Below are 16,745 nucleotides of genomic sequence, written 5' to 3' on the forward strand. Positions count from 1 at the left end.
TTTCTTTTTTTCTGTAAATTTGTTGCAAATCATTGGGATAAGTTGGTCTAGAATCGATTTTGAGATGGTGCCAAAATGCTCAATAGGTACTCTGGACTTTGATGGTTATCTACTTTGGCTTACTCTAAACTTGGAAGTGCTAATGTGTGAATTATGATTCAGGGTGGATGTGCTTGCGTGCGCTTCTCAAGTATCCTCAGAGCACAGCTGAACAGATTGATCATATTCTCAGTATTATGCAAATCCCCTTATAGAGGCATGTCATAAATTCAGTTTGGCGCACCATTGTTGTACAAGCTTGTATTTTTCTGTTTGTAATTTAATAACTGATCTGGTGCTTAGTTGATTTGATCTTTACCTGGAATTTCACACACAGANAAACAAAAAAAAAAAAAAAAGAGAGAGCAAAAGATTTCAAGGTCGAGTTTATTGTTTGTGCTTTGTTTGCCCTTCAATTCCAGATGTTTGAATTAAACTGATTGGACAAGAAGTGTAATTTTTCCCATGATTTTCCAAGAAAGATTGCAGGATTTAGCAAAGCCATGGTGGTTTCTGTTTACAGCTTCAAATGAAGAATTTCCTTAGTTCAGTTGTAGAAGCCAGCCCACTTGAGAATTTTCTTTGCCCTAAAAAATAAAGTTTACTGCTTGGATGAACTTGGAGGGGATATGATTGAATTTGGAGGGGACTGGCTTGATGGTTAGAGAGTTGTATGGATGTTTGGTTAGTTTTTAGTTCGAATTGGAAGGTAATCAGCCTTCTGGTATCGAACACGACTCATGAGACTTCATTTGTATTCAATACTACCTATGGCTGATGTGACTATATAGATCTTTTGCTCTGCCTATTTGAGATTAGCTCAGATTAGTAATTCAATTAGAAGAATCACGACATTCTGCTCTGTAAGAACATGCTTCATTTTGTAGAAGAATGTTTAGATATGACCATGGTTTTTTTTTTTCTAATCCTTCTCATTTGCTTTTTTGTGTTAAAACTTATCTAGATCTTAGTTCATTTTGTAGTTCAATTGAACTTTAATCCAATAGTATTAACTGATGCACAATAGGAAAAGATAAATGATGAAAGTAAATGTTATGTATAGTTATGATTTTTTTAATTTATCTTCTTTAGTTATTCATTTTATTGTTATGTATAGTTATGATTTTTTTAATTTATCTTCTTTAGTTATTCATACGTATAGTCTTGGACTATCAATAATACTTTTTCTTTAGAATTGGACTACTTGTTCGATCCACTTGTATTATGTCAATATTAATCACGGTTCTTATTTGTCACTATTTATAGTGACAATTATGTCTCATGATCAAGGATATTTGAGACTTATTTGCGTATGAGTTTGTTCGATACATCAATGTTGGGATTAGTTACATACAAAGGTTCTTTTTATGGGTTAATTAACACTCCAAACTCTTATTGGGATTACATTTTGAAACCATCTGTACATATTTCGTGGAAGAGAAATGATGTCCTATGAAAATACTAGAAAAGTGGATAATAGCAAACATTGATTAATATGTGGAACTTTTCAGTCCAAACCTAAGCTATTGTGTTGTGTTCATCTTCTGTGTGGAGTCATGTACATAATACATAATCTTCATGAACCAGAAACTTACTCATTAGATTCCATTGTTCATGGTTGACCTTAAAGAGAAAAGGACTCATACGACATGGAGCACAACCGAGCAGTTTCTAGAGGCGTTCGTGATTTCGAGTGAGATTGCAAATCCATCATATACTTCACTATCTGTCTAGTGCCTATCCTCATGAGCTCTCTAATAAACATTCCAAGTCCCAGCTGCATCAACTCACCTAACTGGCAACGTGATGATCCCCCCTACATTCAGCCTACTGCAAAAATACATCAAGAAAGCTGCATTGATGTTTGAACCTTCTCCTAGTAGACAGAAACTGCGAACTCGTGTTTTGTCCAACTTGTGTTAACCTACTAAAAAAATCGAGACACCAGATCATCTGAATTTGCTTATCATGTCAAACCTCCACCTATATGGTAATTGACATCATGTTACAACAAGAACTCAAGAAAACTTTCCCCAAGACACATTGTTTTAGCATACAAAACATTTGGTAATCATGCTGATCCCCAACACACTGTGGTAATTGGCATGAGGTTACAACAATGAACTCAGTAAAAACTAAATACCAAATGGTTTAATTGAAACATTGGACTTTCCAAGTTCCACTACCTCATACATCCAAATGCTGGATCCTTGGTTCTAGAAACAGAAATAAAGGAAAACTTACCCATAGGGAGGATTTAAATAAAGCTGGCTTGAGATACGATGGTTATAGTTCATTCGATTTAACCCTTAATAACAACTTATTTCAACTCTATCCACTTGATTCCATTCGAGAAAAAAGGAGGGGTGCACATGAAACCTTCCATCAATTCTATTTCGGTTTCTACATTGTTGTTGGTCAAAAGCAGACCTATTGCCAGTATCTAATGGGGTAGTTCCAAAGAGTATAGAAAAATTCTATGTACTTCACAGAGGATATTTAGGAACAACTCATTCAAGAATTAACAGTATGCTGACCCTTCATGAGAAAACCTATAGCTTATAAGACAACTGTAAATATGACACAACGGCGCATCATTGCACCGTTCTAAATCCATGGTGAAACTCTCTTCGTATATCACAAAAAAGAGGTAGTTTTTTCCCCCTAAATAAAGTCCCTTCTTCGTTTCAAATGGGATTCTTATCAGATAAAAGTATCAGTGAGATTCGCCTATTCATTACACTAGTAAATGTAGACTAACAGAAATGAAGAATAACAGATAGGGATGAGCTTATCCTTATTCCTTACTAGCAAGCAGCAAGTTTTTGGCATCCAAGCCAGTTATACTCGAAGGATATTCAGGCTAACCTATGGACTTCCTCAAAGTCCAAAATGGATTACTAAACATCAGAATGGAGCACATAGTTGCAGGAATTGTCTACTACATACAAACACCTCCTTAATTTTCCTTGTAACTAATGACAAAGATTACACGGTTGATTATTGTGGTTGAGAGGGAAAAGCAAGCAAATATGCCATAACCAATCAAGTACTCAAAAGCAATCAGTCTCCAATTTTCAATTTATCGCCAAGAAACTAGAAGTGCTGAAATCCCTAAAAAGCAGTAGGACATACTAGCATCAATCATCTTGTTTCATCAACAGAAGCAATAAACATACGATTAGTAAACTGACTACTTGTTTCGAATGGAACCAGGGAAATGAATTTCAGTTGATGTCGGAGTCATCAAAATCGTCCTCGAAGGAGTTGAAGAAATCGGAGTCGGCGAGCTTGTTCTCTGCTGAGATCACGCCCTCGCCTAATATCTCAAGTGGATCGACATCATCCACGTCCATCGCTACCGTCGATCCCTGTTCTTCCATCTCCGCAAAGAACTCCATCGGTGTAGGCCTCATTTCTCCTCTCGCTGCTGCAATCAACCAATAACAAAACCGATACGTTTGTTCGGAACTTCACAAAATCGAAATAAAAAGCGAAACAGCCATTCGATCTCTTTTAGGATTCTATATCATGAACGACTGGAAAATAATCAAGATGAAAGAAGCTTTCTTAAATGGAACATAGACATCTTTGATGAGCAACTCACCGGAATAGAATTTTGAACCAGGCGAAGCGAATTACAACAGCTTCAAATCACAAGAAACAAGAAAATCGAGAGGCAAAGAAATTGTAATCAATCAAGATTCTTACCTGATCGAGCCCTCACAATCACGCTTCGAGCCCAACTTTTATTTCTGAGTTCTGTTTCGCTCTTATTCTTCTTGCTTCGTCTTTGTGCCGACTGGAGAAGCAAAGGGATGATATATCGAGCCCTCACAATCACGCTTCCAGCCTTCCAGCTTTTTATTACTATTATTATTATTATTATCCATTTTTACTATAATACTTTAACCGTCTAAAATTTCAAAAAAAAAAAAAAAAAATCACAATTTATAAGGGCGTGGAAACCTTCCCTTAGCTTTTAAACCCTTGAGGAAGCCCGAGAGGAAAAGTCCAAAGAGGACAATATCTGCTAGCGGTGGATCTGGGGTGTTACAAATGGTATCAGAGCCAGACACCGGACGATGTGTCAGCCTTCTCGCTGTTTCCCGGAGGGGGATAGACACGAGGCGGTGTGCCAGTATTCTCGCTGGGCCCAAAGGGGGTAGATTTGGGGGCGGTCCCACATCGATTGGAGGAAGAAATGAGTGCCAGCGAGGACGCTGGGCCCCGAAGGGGTGGATTGTGATGTCCCACATTAGTTGGAGAGGAGAACAAACCACCATTTATAAGGGTGTGGAAACCGGAAAGCCCAAAGAGGACAATATCTGCTAGCCGTGGATCTGGGGCGTTACAAATGGTATAAGAGCCAGACACCGGACGATGTGCCAGCCTCCTCGCTGTTCCCCGGAGGGGGAAGACACGAGGCGGTGTGCCAGTAAGGACGCTGGGCCCAAAGGGGTACCACCATTTATAAGGGTGTGGAAACCGGAAAGCCCAAAGAGGACAATATCTGCTAGCGGTGGATCTGGGGCGTTACAATTGGTATTAGAGCCAGACACCGGACGATGTGCCAGCCTTCTCGCTGTTCCCCGGAGGGGGATAGACACGAAGCGGTGTGTCAGTAAGGACGCTGGGCCCAAAGGGGATGGATTTGGGGGGCGGTCCCACATCGATTGGAGGAAGAGATGAGTGCTAGCGAGGACGTTGGGCCCTAAAGGGGTGGATTGTGATTGGGCCCTAAAGGGGTGGATTGTGATGTCACACATTAGTTGGAGAGGAGAACAAACCATCGTTAGTTGGAGAGGAGAACAAAGAATCATTTACAAGGGTGTGGAAACCAAGGAAAGCCCAAAAAAAAAAAGCCAAGAGAGACAATATCGGTTAGGTGATCTGAGCTCTTACACAAGATTTCAAAATTAAACTTAGAAAGAGTAATAATTAAAAATATATTCATATTAATCCTTTATTTAAAAAATATTCTTAAATTATGAAAAAGAAGTAAAAAAATAATAATAATAATAAATAAATAAATAAATCTTATCCCTAATATTTATACGAACCTTTAATATCACCTTAAAAAATATGGTTAAATTTTTAATATTAGTATTAATACATTTAAATAAAAAATAAAAAATAAAAAATAAAAAAGTTCTTGATCTTAGTATAGAATAAAAAACGTTTATCTACAACTCATCTATGATCGTCTTTCCTTCCTTAATTTCAAAAATCTCTCCCAGTTGTTTGGTTAATTATCAAAACTTTAAATAAAAATGTAGAGAACATTCCACGACCCACTATGGGCCATGGATAGAAGGAGAGGGAGGTTTAAGAGAGGAGGATAGGGAAGCAATTACAAAACGGATAACGTGGCGAAATGAAGGCCCTGCTTCTTCATCCCACCAGCTTCAGCTTCAGCTTCAGCTTCACTCATCCATGGCGATCCATTTTCCCCAATCATTCTTCTCGCTTTCGCTTCTCCTCTGCAACAACCCACTACCGTCCTTGGGACTCCAATGCCGAATCCTTCGGTTCCCAGAAGTTCAGACGCAGAAATGAAGACGAAGAAGCCGCCCAGCAAGGCTTCGACCCCGGCATTCGCTTCGGAACTAGCCGGAAGACACGCCGCCGTTGGTGGTCCGACGAGCCGGCGCCGGAGTTCGATGAAGAACCTTCTGGGGTCTTGGATGATGTAATCGACAGTGTCTGGATTTTCAAGGTAACCCAATCCATTTCCAATCATCCATAGATCCCTTCGATGCTTCTCTGTTTCCAGCTTCCTACAATGGGTAATATTTAGCATATAGAAATATTCAAGGAGAGAATTCAGTTTGCGGTTTGATAAAATTACCTAAAGAGTTCTTCATCTTCTTCTTCTTCTTTGGCATTTCTGGACTTTGGGTAAGTAAAATTCATCAGCCGATCTTGGTGAGTGCAGGTATTCAAATCCTACGGCTGGGCTCTGCCACCCATAATCATCTCACTGCTGTTAAACTCAGGACCAAAAGCTTTTCTAATGGCGTTAGCTCTTCCACTAGGCCAGTCAATCATATCTCTGGCACTAGAGAAGCTATGGGGAGCACCAGAAAGGAGGCCAAAGCGCAGAACCAGAACCAAGACCAGGAAGAGACCATTCTACAACACAGAGAGGAGGAGGGTGAAGGAGGAGGAGGAGGAGGAAGAAGAAGCACAAGGAAACGGGTTAGGTAAGGGAAAGATGGGCTATGGATATCAGTCATGGGAAGTTGGTAGCAATGGTGGTGAAGTTAGAAAGGAGAGTAGAAGTGGAACCAATTTTGGTGGATGGGAGGATCTTGATGGAGTTGAATCTGGGGCGAGAAGAAAAAAAAAGAGCAGTAGTTCATCATCAATGGAGAGTGGTAAATTGAGTTGGAGAGAAAAGAAAAGTGATACTCCCCTGCTCTTGAGACTGTTGATTGCTGTTTTCCCATTTTTAGGTTCATGGACTAGGATGCTTTAGTAGAATGAGCTTCTAGGCTTTTCTTCTATACCTCACCAATTTTTACTCACTACTTGGGTTACATAAAACCTCGACAAGTTCCTCATCTTGTTGGGTATAGAATAAAAAGTTCAAAACTATTCTTATGCATAGTGTAAGCCTTTTAATCTAGTGCAGCAGGGTCTTTCTTGAGAACTATCCTGGGTTTTCAAATAATCGATAAAAGATGCGTCTCGAACTGTACATTGATTTCATCAAAGTATAATATATATCAAACGTACTGTTCTTGTATGTACATTGTGAATAATTTCTATAACAGAAACTTGCAGGATTATTAATGTAAAGAATGTTGATCAATCAAGATAACTGAGCATCCCAAGTCAAATAATGGCAATTTAAACAAAATAATCTTTTATCATCTTGAAAATAGTTGTACCCTGTTGACATTGCAAGCAGAAGCAGGGTCCTCAAAGCAGCTACAGAAACCATCTCCATCCTTGGGGAAGGATGCCGGAAGAGGACGATCCGGAATCACTCCAACCTGTAGAATAACCAGGTGTGTTAAGAACTTCGGCTTCCTGAGAAATGTTTGTGTGTTTGTGTGGTAAGAGATAGGGAGACCTTGTCAATGTTGATGTGGGCTGGTGTCTCGTAACGAGCTACTGTAACAGCCAAGCCAGAACCATCGGATAGTTTAAAGACTGACTGAATCTTGCTGCAGAGAGGGATGTGAGTTCATGTTAGGAATACGGATAAAAATGACATTTTGTGGCGCTGCAAAATGTTCTTACCCTTTCCCATAAGTTGGTTCTCCAAACAACACAGCACGCTTGTTATCCTTCAATGCACCGGCTAGTATTTCACTTGCACTAGCAGTTCCCTTATTGACCTGATAAGCGTATCACCAAAATGGTCACAATAAAAGTTAAGAAAGGATTACACTTTTCCATACATTAGATTTGCAAATGTCCAGAAATAAGACAAAATGGTGTTTGGAATTCATTGATGGAAGTCGGCTTTAAATTCAAACCAAGAAAAGAAATGTAACTTAATGAAATGCTAAAGATGAACTAAAATTTGAGTTACTAAAGGGTTGTGATGATGAAGAAACAACAGATGAGATATTTGAGCACGCCTTTATTTAGAAAGAGAATAGAGCTGAAAGTTTACCAACACGGCTAGTGGTTCTGAAGCTGCTATAGTGCTGCTTCCATCTGAATCATATATATCTCGGACACCACCACTGTCGCAAATATACACAATAACACCTTTGTCCAACCTGAATAAGAACTGATGATATGAAACCAGGCAGCAGAGTTCTATGTGCATTGCACGTGACACTATCAACTTTTAAATTCTTTTATGTCAAGTATTATGTTAAAACTGAGATAAATTACTGATTTCCAAAATAAAGAAGTAAATTAGCAAATAAAATGATCAATGAAAAAAAGAAAAGATGAAATGATGGATCTCGAGCATGCACAGCATCAAAATCACCTAATAAATATAAGTCTACTCGATTCATTAAAAATAAATGTAGACAAACTACAGACAACCTATTTTACAGGGAATTTAGCGAGGGCAGGCAAAAGGAATCAAGTAAATAGGAGCCTAATTGACCTAGCAAAGTGATATGATGCTTTCCCTTCAAAAACCAGATTCAATGTGGTACAAGATTATCATGAACAACTATGGTTGTGAGCCTACAGCTAATGTGGTTTCTAAATGACATATTTAAGAGTTCTCAGAAACCCATTTCAACCATTTCCCAATGCTGAAACAAAGAGGCGTTTGTTGATTCAGTTTTAATTCCTAGTGTTGACTTTCCTACGTCCCTTAGAATTTGATTTCTATTTTAGAAGATTTATTTATGAAATCAAGCTCCAAGACTTGTCTACCCTTCTTTTGTTGCTACAAGAGACCTCCTTTCCCTAAATAAATACGAAATGATTCTCGTACTTGGAATTTGGAGCCTTCAAGCAATCATCTTCTCTAGCAAGTCCTGTTTTGTCCTTATCCCAATCTACCTCCCCTCCCCTTTCTTCATCTGACTATAGAAGGCTAAAATTCGGAGGAAGATCACAGCGTTTTGTTTGGTTGGTGACCTTGGGGCGGATGGATAACATGGGCTTTGTCCAAGTATCTTCTTCCATGGTTTCAAGCCCCAAGTGGGATGTATTGTGTAGGAAAGTTAGTTTCATATCCTAAAAGTAAAAAGTATGACCACAATAAAATTGTAACATCTGTAGTTCTAGTAACATCTGCAGTTCTATGTAATGTGCAATGCAAATATGACTTACATGCTAAACGGGGAAATTTTCCATGAACTATGATTTGATATCCAGGTGAAAGAGCCGACGAATGCAAAGTGACCACTTCTATCACCTAGAATCTTTTGCCACGTTATAAATTTAAATGTAATCTACTTGAATTCCGTTGTGTCATATTACACCATTATTGAAGCTTACAACATGAATTACATCAGATAATACTCAAATAGCACGTACCAAATCTTGGCAATCTCAACTCCTTCGGGAAAAAGACCACCACTGCAACAAGATCCATAGTTCAAGAACTGTGCTAAAGTGCAAACTTAAAGTGCTGAAAAGTGAAAGCTAATCACCTATTGTCCCGAAGGTCGAGTACAAAGGCATTAACCCTGTTACTCCTTAAAGAATCAATAGCTTCCTTCACAGCACCTGCAAAGGACGTAATCTCAAAACAAAAGCACGTTATCTCTTGGAATCCCTTGAAGACTGAGAATACTACAAGATAATGCCCTAGACATAATGTTGTTTTCAAATGACGTGCAGATAAGTAAAATGAATGAGGGAAATTTCAGTTTTATTATTTGATTATCTTGTCTGAGTCAAACTACAGTGTAGTTGCTCTAGCTACAAAGTACAGATGATCTTCCTTACCAGAGGCCTTTTGATTAAATGAGGTAAGCTTGATGTAACCAATCTTAGAAGAATTGTCCCCTGAGCCAGGCAACTCACAAATTCTGGACTTCACTGGATTTATTGCAACTTTCTCTCGCCTGGAAGATGTGATTCTATTAGTTCTGGAACAGTTAGAATAGTAGAGGGGAAAGTAGACTTAGTGCAGCTTTATTCATAAGCTATATGATGCCAGAAGGTTCTCTCTAGGGGCAAAGGACTTTTGGCTCCCTAGTTCAGGACAAACTGAAATAATATTCTTTTGGCTCCCTAGTTCAGGACTTTTGGCTCCCTAGTTGAAAAAATATAAGATAAGGGGATAAATTCCAATGACAAACTGAAATATTCTACACAAACGAGAAACTACCATGATTTACAAAAGAATTTAACCAACTGCTGAAAGGAGGAAGGCACCAAATCATTGTCAGCTAGCCGTTAAAAGGGTGGAAGATAAGCTTACACTAAATCTAGATGCTTTACACTGGGTCCACTTTGAACGGTCAATTGCACAGAACTTCCTTTGGGTCCCCTGTAATCACTCTTGTTAGATGGCGAAGTAAAATACAATTAAATCGACTCCAAGAAATAACCTTAACCAACTAACATGAGTTAGAAAAAGGGCCTTTCTAAATCAATAGTTTCAAAATAGGTTCACAGATAATCTACTCGTGTGCCTTCGATGCAATAGTTTGTAGGAATCATTGCGATGGCTTATGATCAAGTAATAAAACAAAATACAGCGTATGTTTCATCCTTCATAACAAAAATGAAACACCAGGGATACCATGAACATGAAATCCATGTTTTTGCATATCCGGATATAACCGAATACAAATTACTAAATTTAAAGAGAAGTTGCAACATGTTAAAGTTAAATAAGTACCTCCTTATTAACTTTTTTATATATTATTTATCTACCAGCAACATGTACTGTTGCACTGTTTCAAGATTATGGTAACTTGGGAAGGAAAGAAACTTACTGCAATCGCTCTGCTGCATCATATATACCCATGGATTCTGTAGTAATGTCATCAATTGCCAGAATCACATCACCAGAAGTAATACCAGCTCTTTCTGCAGGGCCCCCAGGTGCAGCTGAAACGACAAGAAGTCCAGCAGGTCCATCAACAGCGGTGCGATAACCAATGGACAGCCCTACACCTGTAAGAGCACCTTGAGTACCAGACTGCCTTCAAAGAAGATATTACTAGATTTTAGAGCATTGCTTTCATACATCCAGAAGGAGATTATAAGTGAATGTCACGTCTAAATTTGTAGATGGAATTTCTTTTCCATCTAGACAAATGAAACACAACTTAACAAAAGGTAGCATTTCCTACCTGCAAGCTTTTAAACTTTTCAGGTTCTAGAAATCGAGTGAAGGGATCATCAAGAGTCGCAAGCATCTTCTTTATTGCAGTATCTGAAAAAAAATTAGGAAGACGAGTAAACAAGTCTAAATTGAAGTGCTAAATTAGCAAGAAGTTTCTCGCCACATATATGAGACCGAGTGAGGTTTTGCAGCAAGATTTATTTTTATCAATCTAACTTATAGATCATAATAATCAAATCAATAGGATCAGAGGTTCAAATGATAGGACAAATTTACGACCCTGGGTTGAAACAGTTTATTCATGCCTTCGGATCATAACTAGGAAAATATTCGGTCTACCATGCAAGATAAGAAACAGAGATGAAATTTCATACAGGTCTCTTCTCGCGTATTCATGGGTTCATTTCTCAATGCATTTTCTCTGTAACGAAACCAACTTTGTCCATTAAAATTCTTGTCGATATACGCACGGTCTATTGTCCTCCATGCCTCCAAAAAGAGTAGATTCTCTTCAGTGAGGGCCCCTGAATTAAAGCACATTCAATCAAGAAAAACAAAATGCAGAAGAGTGCTTTCTCAAATTCAAGCTCGAGTGTAGATACTATTTGAAAATTAATCTTACATGATGGACTATCCTCAAAAGTAGAAGACACAGACATCACTAGCATCACGCAGACCATCACCCGAGCAAGTTGTACAGAAAAACGGTGTCTAGATTTTTCCATAGCATTCCTGACTCTTCGGAAATTCCCCGCGTATTTTTTCCACTTGAAGACATACCGATAGCATACGGAACTCATACCAGACGAGGAGGACAAACTGGAATGGTATCTCCATAGCTTCCGAAGCAACAAACCACGATTCGGTCCACAAGTACAACCCCAAATTCTCCCCCGACCATCGGTGCCGAGACTCGTTGATCGACCAAAACCAACCACAGGAGAATTCCATGGCAATACCTGCGACTGCCATAGCTCAATCTAACACATTACTGAAAAGCAATCTAAATTCCTAATGCGACATACAACGGCGAAAATTGCACCGGCAGAGTGAAATTCTACATTATGATTGACAGCAGACGAAATTGATGATAATTTCAACAAAGAGATGGAGGACGAGTACCTTGACAGTAGCGCGACAACTAATAGTATGTTGAAGATGGACGTTGAAGAAAGCGAAACATGGTGAGGAGGAGGAAGAAGAAGCACATCTCGAGAGGAACTCCATCGCCATTGTAAGCCTACTGAGCGTTCACCACCATTGCTGGCAGCTGATGACTGTACGGCTTATCCATTGATGTTCGGCTTACTTTTTCACGAACAACTCATATGGGCTATCAATTAGATCCATGGGCCTAATTAATTAAAAATTAAATAGAACAATAAATCATGGTCTGGGCCTGATTTTTGGAATTCAATAGATCAATGGGCCTATTTAATTAAAAATTAAAAAACGACAGATAATGGGCTGGGCCTGATTTTTCATGGATCCAATAGATACATGGGCTGGGCCTGATTTTTCGTGGATCCAATAGATCCCTGGGTTGGGCCTCATTTTGGTGGATACAATAGATCCATGGGCCTATTTAATTGAAAATTGAAAAGAAGAACATAGATCATGGGCTGGGCCTTATTTTCGTGGATCAAATAGATCCATGGGCTGGGCCTGATTTTGGTGGATCTAATGGATCCACAAGCCTATTTAATTGAAAATTAAAAAGAACAGCATAGATCCTGGGCTGGGCCTTATTTTTCATGTATCCAATAGATCCATGGACTGGGCCTGATTTTTGTGGATCCAATAGATCAGTGGGCTGGGCCTGATTTTGGTGGATACAATATATCCATGGGCCTATTTAATTCTAATTCGACCTCCTACAAAATGGGTAGAGGTTTAATACACCAATAGTGATGGACTAAATTGAAAATTATTAATTTGTAGGGACTAAATTGAAATATTTTAACGAACGGGTATTAAATAAAATCTAAATATCACTCAAACATTAAGAACTAAAACATATATTTTAACAACAGGTTTTAAAAATTAATTACATAAATAAAATTTAAATTTATACCTTTTTTTTTTTAATATTTTTTTCTTTAATTCAACCATTAAAAATAAGAAGTTTAAATTTAATTTAGTTCCTTTAATTTGTAAATGTTTGCTTTAGTATTTATAATTTGGGTTTATTTTCAATTTTCATTTGATTTGGGGTTTTTTTTTTTAATTACAAAAATTATAATTGAACCAAAATACAAAATAAATAAATTCCAAAAAGAATAGTCCAAGTCATGAAGTATAATTAATTAAAAGTTGTGGGAATTCTGTAATTTGAAATTTTGAATATGGGGACTTTTCTGTCCAAAATAAAACGCGTCAAAAGTTAAAACTAAAAGTCAAGACTAGGGGCTGCTACATTAAATTTGCGGGACCATAACTAAATAAAATACATACATTTGCTGACGTCACATTTATATCCACATAAAATTTCCAATAATATAATAAAAAAAAAATCAATTTTTAAATTTTTTAATTACAAAATAACTATTAATTTTTATGATTTGTAATAATTTAATTATTAAACATGTTTATTATTAATTAGATTAAATTATTATATATAAAATTTAAAATTTATAGGATAAATGTGAAAATAATTAACTAAATCTTTATTGATTAAAGTGCAACAAATTTTAATATTTTTTAATTAAGTCATGTGAATATCATTAAGTCGTGTGGGACTTTATAGCATTTAATAAATATTTAAAAAAGCGGTGTGAATGGAAGAAGTAGGCACTGTTGACTTAGAGAGTACTAAAAATGTTCATGTATTTATGCGGTCGACGTCTTAACGTGAGATAGATATGAAAATGGCATCTTCGAAAGAGAATTCTCAACCCAATCTTTGTATTTTCTGTCAAGTCGAGTTCATTCAGTTAAAGAAGATGAAATTAACGGGAAGCTGTGAACAGAAACAAGCAAAGATGTGACGGCGATAGTGATTGATATGAAGAATGACTACTGAAGAGACGGAAAATGGTAATGATGGTCTCCACGACAACGAGTAGTTAAAATGGATGAAAACGAGTAACGAAGCACTTGCAACATGACAAGATTTGGTCGATCGAACGACGAAGAGATTCGAGGAAGGACCGAACAAGGGAAATATGAAACCCTAATATATACTTATTAGGTTTGGGTTACCTAAAAATTGAATAACAAACCTCTATAATTGTATGATATTGCCCACTTTCATCATAATTTAGTGTTTCTTGCCTATATACTCGTGATCTATTACTTAATTAACTAATATAGAACTTCGTTAATCCTTAACATGTCGTATATATATATATATATTTATTTATTTATTTATTAAATTATAAAATTATGTTGATTTATTTTTTATTTTAAAATTTTCTTATAGATTATTATATTTCAAAATTGTATTTTCCTTGGCCTCCACTTGCCTTAAACGTCATCGTTTTGTACGCCAAACCCACCCCCTTCCCTTGGGTTACTCTCCACTTGGACCAATCATGTGCCGCCACTAATGAACCTTTCCGTCTTTTGTTTTTTCAATACTTTTCGGAGCTCCACTTACCATCCTGCGGTCCACTAATTTCCATGTCATATTTATTAAAATACGTTGAAATTTAATATTATAATTTTTTTTAAAATATTATTGATTTAGAAAATATGTCTTATTTATTCGAGAGATGGAAAATGTGCACGTTTCGTTAAATACAATTACTTTTTAATAATTGTTTAAAGTATCTTAATAATATTAGATACGAACGTTTATTAGTAGTAGGAGCATTACCCTAAGGACAACAAGTTGATAGAGATAATATCTATGATGGGAGTAATGGAAGGCTCGGGAGATAGCCCAACTAAACCCAGCCTTGGGACAAATGGCCGAGCTAGATCCCGACAATGTAGATACGTCGCAAGAGGAAAGATATTTCTAGGATTATAGACGATGAAACATCTATAGAATTTTGTGATGGCCCAACTGTAGTTATTAGTTATAGACAAAATTTTGAACGTATGAAGTGCTCTGAAGCATACAGGTTGAGTTTTCCTCAATTGTGGTGACAACCAATCTCAAGAGCCCTTGTCGTGAATGATGACCTAGTCGTATGGGCAACGTGACATTCCTAAAAAAATAGTTCAAGAAAGTGTTGAAGTTTAAAAACAATGAAAATTCTTAAACATCGAATAAGAAGATAGATTTGTGAAGGAGTATGAACAAGAATAGTTCACTCTTATGTCCCATTTTCCCCCGAGATTCAACTTAATGGGCCTGAGACTTCAAGTCGAGGAGTCATGTCTGTCCAATTTCCACCAAAAGTTTCGTGTGTGAAGTGACCCATCTCGAATAAAGTTTCTTTGACTAAACGTTGCAAAGATAAGCAAATCTCGAACCATCTCACTATATTATCATTTTTATAAAAATACTAGTGGAAGAACTCAACTTTATGGGTCTAGATAATAACGTGGCCTGTAATTTAAAAGTTAACCAATTTTTAAAGTTCGAGGGAAATTAAAAAAAAAAAAAGTATTCTAATTATACAATGATTACATTTTAATGGGTGGAGAATTCGTCACGATCCAACTTTAATGATCATGATTTTAATGGTCTTAATTTTTTAAAATATATAATAGACGAAATATTTAGATCTTTAAATTATTATATTTTCGTCTCATTTTAATTTTTTAAATTTCTATTTTATTTTTTAAATTTTTATATTCGTATAGTTCATATACTCGTGGTTAAACATTCATATTATATTTAACAAATCTCTCAAGTCACACGTTCGTAAATATAAGATATTTTATTTATTTTTAATTAAAAAATATAAAAGTTGGTAGAATTTTCGTTAATAGCAGAAAGTGAATTGTTTTCTTAATTTTCAATAAAAACTAATAACAACATATTATTAATGGAATTTCACTTTTAAATCAGTTTTATTATAAAAAAAAAAACTAACAATTAAGCACAACCGTCCATCTACTCTACCAACTTTTAACACATTTTAAATATGTTATTTATTTATTATTTATTATTATTATTTAAAATTCGAGAATCGAACTTTATTGTTCGGAGATTGCGTTCACTCCTAACCATCTAGGACAAGACCTTTCGATTTTCATAATTGCTCGTCTAATTCCAGTCTAAAATTTCTCAAAAATTATGTTTATATTAGTGAAGTCTCGAGCAACAAAATTATTCATCTATGTGCTAAATTATCGTTCGAACATGAATTTAATTTAATTAATTAATTAATTAATTTTTTTTTTTTTTTGTGGCTTTAATGAATTGCTTTTTTTCAAAATAAATAAATGAATTATTGCTTTTTAGAAAGCTCCGACCTTTTTGGTAATATCCTTAAAAAATAAATAAAGTCCCAATAATTATATATTATAAATAATATTTATAGTGGTGTTCCATCTGCCAAATCTCGCACGTGGGAAGCGTCATGCCAAAAATCTGAATATAATATTATAAAAATAATAAATTTTAATTTTAAATATGAAAAAACTTAATTTCGACTTCCCTAGAAATGGGAATAGTCAAAAATGGAGGGGAAAAAGTGGTCAAAAGCCACGTGGATTAATTTTGCTTTTAGAACCCTCTAAAGTTGCAAATTTATTAGAAAGGGTCTGAGGTTTTCATTTATTGCATAAATACACATAACGACAAAAGCTTCACTGTTTAGCCGTGGAAATTCAGAGCTCTAAGTTCACACGTCACCATCTAACTCCCACCAATAGCGTTCCGCCAATATTAAATTTTAATTAAAATTAGAAAATATCTTCGTTTTTTAATTGTAAAATTCATATTTTAATTTCTTAAGCTGAAATTTATTTAATAAAAAATGTTAAATTTGCGTAAGCATAGAGCTTTGAGAAATTATATTCAATTTCAGAATTTAATTCCTTAAAATATAGTTTGGAAAATAATGGTTTTATTTAT

At 36.1% G+C, this 16,745-nt stretch overlaps 4 protein-coding genes across 8 annotated transcripts in view; 2 read left to right on the forward strand and 2 right to left on the reverse strand.

Annotated features, from left to right (window-relative positions):
• Nucleotides 1-377, forward strand: part of LOC111779188 — a 57,484-nt gene extending 57,107 nt beyond the window's left edge. Inside the window, exon 15 of the mRNA XM_023659281.1 lies at nt 163-377. The gene's annotated coding sequence lies outside the window, so the exon portion shown is untranslated. The remainder of the gene's footprint in view (nt 1-162) is intronic.
• Nucleotides 378-3,048: 2,671 nt separating this feature from the next.
• Nucleotides 3,049-3,893, reverse strand: LOC111778081 (small acidic protein 1). 4 transcript variants are annotated; one of them, XM_023657727.1, is made up of 2 exons: nt 3,751-3,893; nt 3,049-3,466 (listed from the first exon to the last, which is right to left on the reverse strand). In XM_023657727.1, exon 2 carries the CDS (start codon nt 3,453-3,455, stop codon nt 3,267-3,269), a length of 189 nt encoding a protein of 62 aa, XP_023513495.1. In that variant the 5' UTR covers nt 3,456-3,466; nt 3,751-3,893; the 3' UTR covers nt 3,049-3,266. The 4 variants fall into 4 exon arrangements, with proteins under 4 accessions (XP_023513495.1, XP_023513491.1, XP_023513492.1 ...); XM_023657723.1 differs by having other exon boundaries at nt 3,049-3,469; XM_023657724.1 differs by having other exon boundaries at nt 3,049-3,510.
• A 1,325-nt stretch (nt 3,894-5,218) lies between these two features.
• Nucleotides 5,219-6,787, forward strand: LOC111778674. Its single transcript, XM_023658632.1, has 2 exons — nt 5,219-5,758; nt 5,978-6,787. The coding sequence occupies exons 1-2, from the start codon at nt 5,417-5,419 to the stop codon at nt 6,518-6,520; spliced, it is 885 nt and encodes a 294-aa protein (XP_023514400.1). The 5' UTR covers nt 5,219-5,416; the 3' UTR covers nt 6,521-6,787.
• LOC111778673 (carboxyl-terminal-processing peptidase 2, chloroplastic-like) lies at nt 6,749-12,059 on the reverse strand. Of its 2 annotated transcripts, none has more exons than XM_023658631.1 (13): nt 11,894-12,059; nt 11,394-11,730; nt 11,146-11,295; nt 10,779-10,861; nt 10,419-10,624; nt 9,899-9,967; nt 9,421-9,539; nt 9,123-9,198; nt 9,007-9,048; nt 7,670-7,778; nt 7,291-7,388; nt 7,121-7,214; nt 6,749-7,040 (listed from the first exon to the last, which is right to left on the reverse strand). In XM_023658631.1, the coding sequence occupies exons 1-13, from the start codon at nt 12,002-12,004 to the stop codon at nt 6,915-6,917; spliced, it is 1,620 nt and encodes a 539-aa protein (XP_023514399.1). In that variant the 5' UTR covers nt 12,005-12,059; the 3' UTR covers nt 6,749-6,914. The 2 variants fall into 2 exon arrangements, with proteins under 2 accessions (XP_023514399.1, XP_023514398.1); XM_023658630.1 differs by having other exon boundaries at nt 11,394-11,736.
• Between the last annotated feature and the right edge of the window lie 4,686 nt (nt 12,060-16,745).

This window comes from Cucurbita pepo, chromosome LG17 (genome assembly GCF_002806865.2).
Source record: "Cucurbita pepo subsp. pepo cultivar mu-cu-16 chromosome LG17, ASM280686v2, whole genome shotgun sequence".
In the NCBI taxonomy this organism is placed as follows: domain Eukaryota; kingdom Viridiplantae; phylum Streptophyta; class Magnoliopsida; order Cucurbitales; family Cucurbitaceae; genus Cucurbita; species Cucurbita pepo.

Excerpts from the sequence above, each read along its gene's own strand:
- LOC111778673 (XM_023658630.1), bottom strand. The coding sequence starts at position 12,004 with ATGGCGATGGAGTTCCTCTCGAGATGTGCTTCTTCTTCCTCCTCCTCA. Across the intron at positions 7,389-7,669 it reads CAGAACCACTAGCCGTGTTG|GTCAATAAGGGAACTGCTAG; the intron begins GTAAACTTTCAG and ends TACGCTTATCAG. Across the intron at positions 7,215-7,290 it reads GAACCAACTTATGGGAAAGG|CAAGATTCAGTCAGTCTTTA; the intron begins GTAAGAACATTT and ends CCCTCTCTGCAG.
- LOC111778674 (XM_023658632.1), top strand. The coding sequence starts at position 5,417 with ATGAAGGCCCTGCTTCTTCATCCCACCAGCTTCAGCTTCAGCTTCAGC. Across the intron at positions 5,759-5,977 it reads ACAGTGTCTGGATTTTCAAG|GTATTCAAATCCTACGGCTG; the intron begins GTAACCCAATCC and ends TGGTGAGTGCAG.
- LOC111778081 (XM_023657727.1), bottom strand. The coding sequence starts at position 3,455 with ATGAGGCCTACACCGATGGAGTTCTTTGCGGAGATGGAAGAACAGGGA.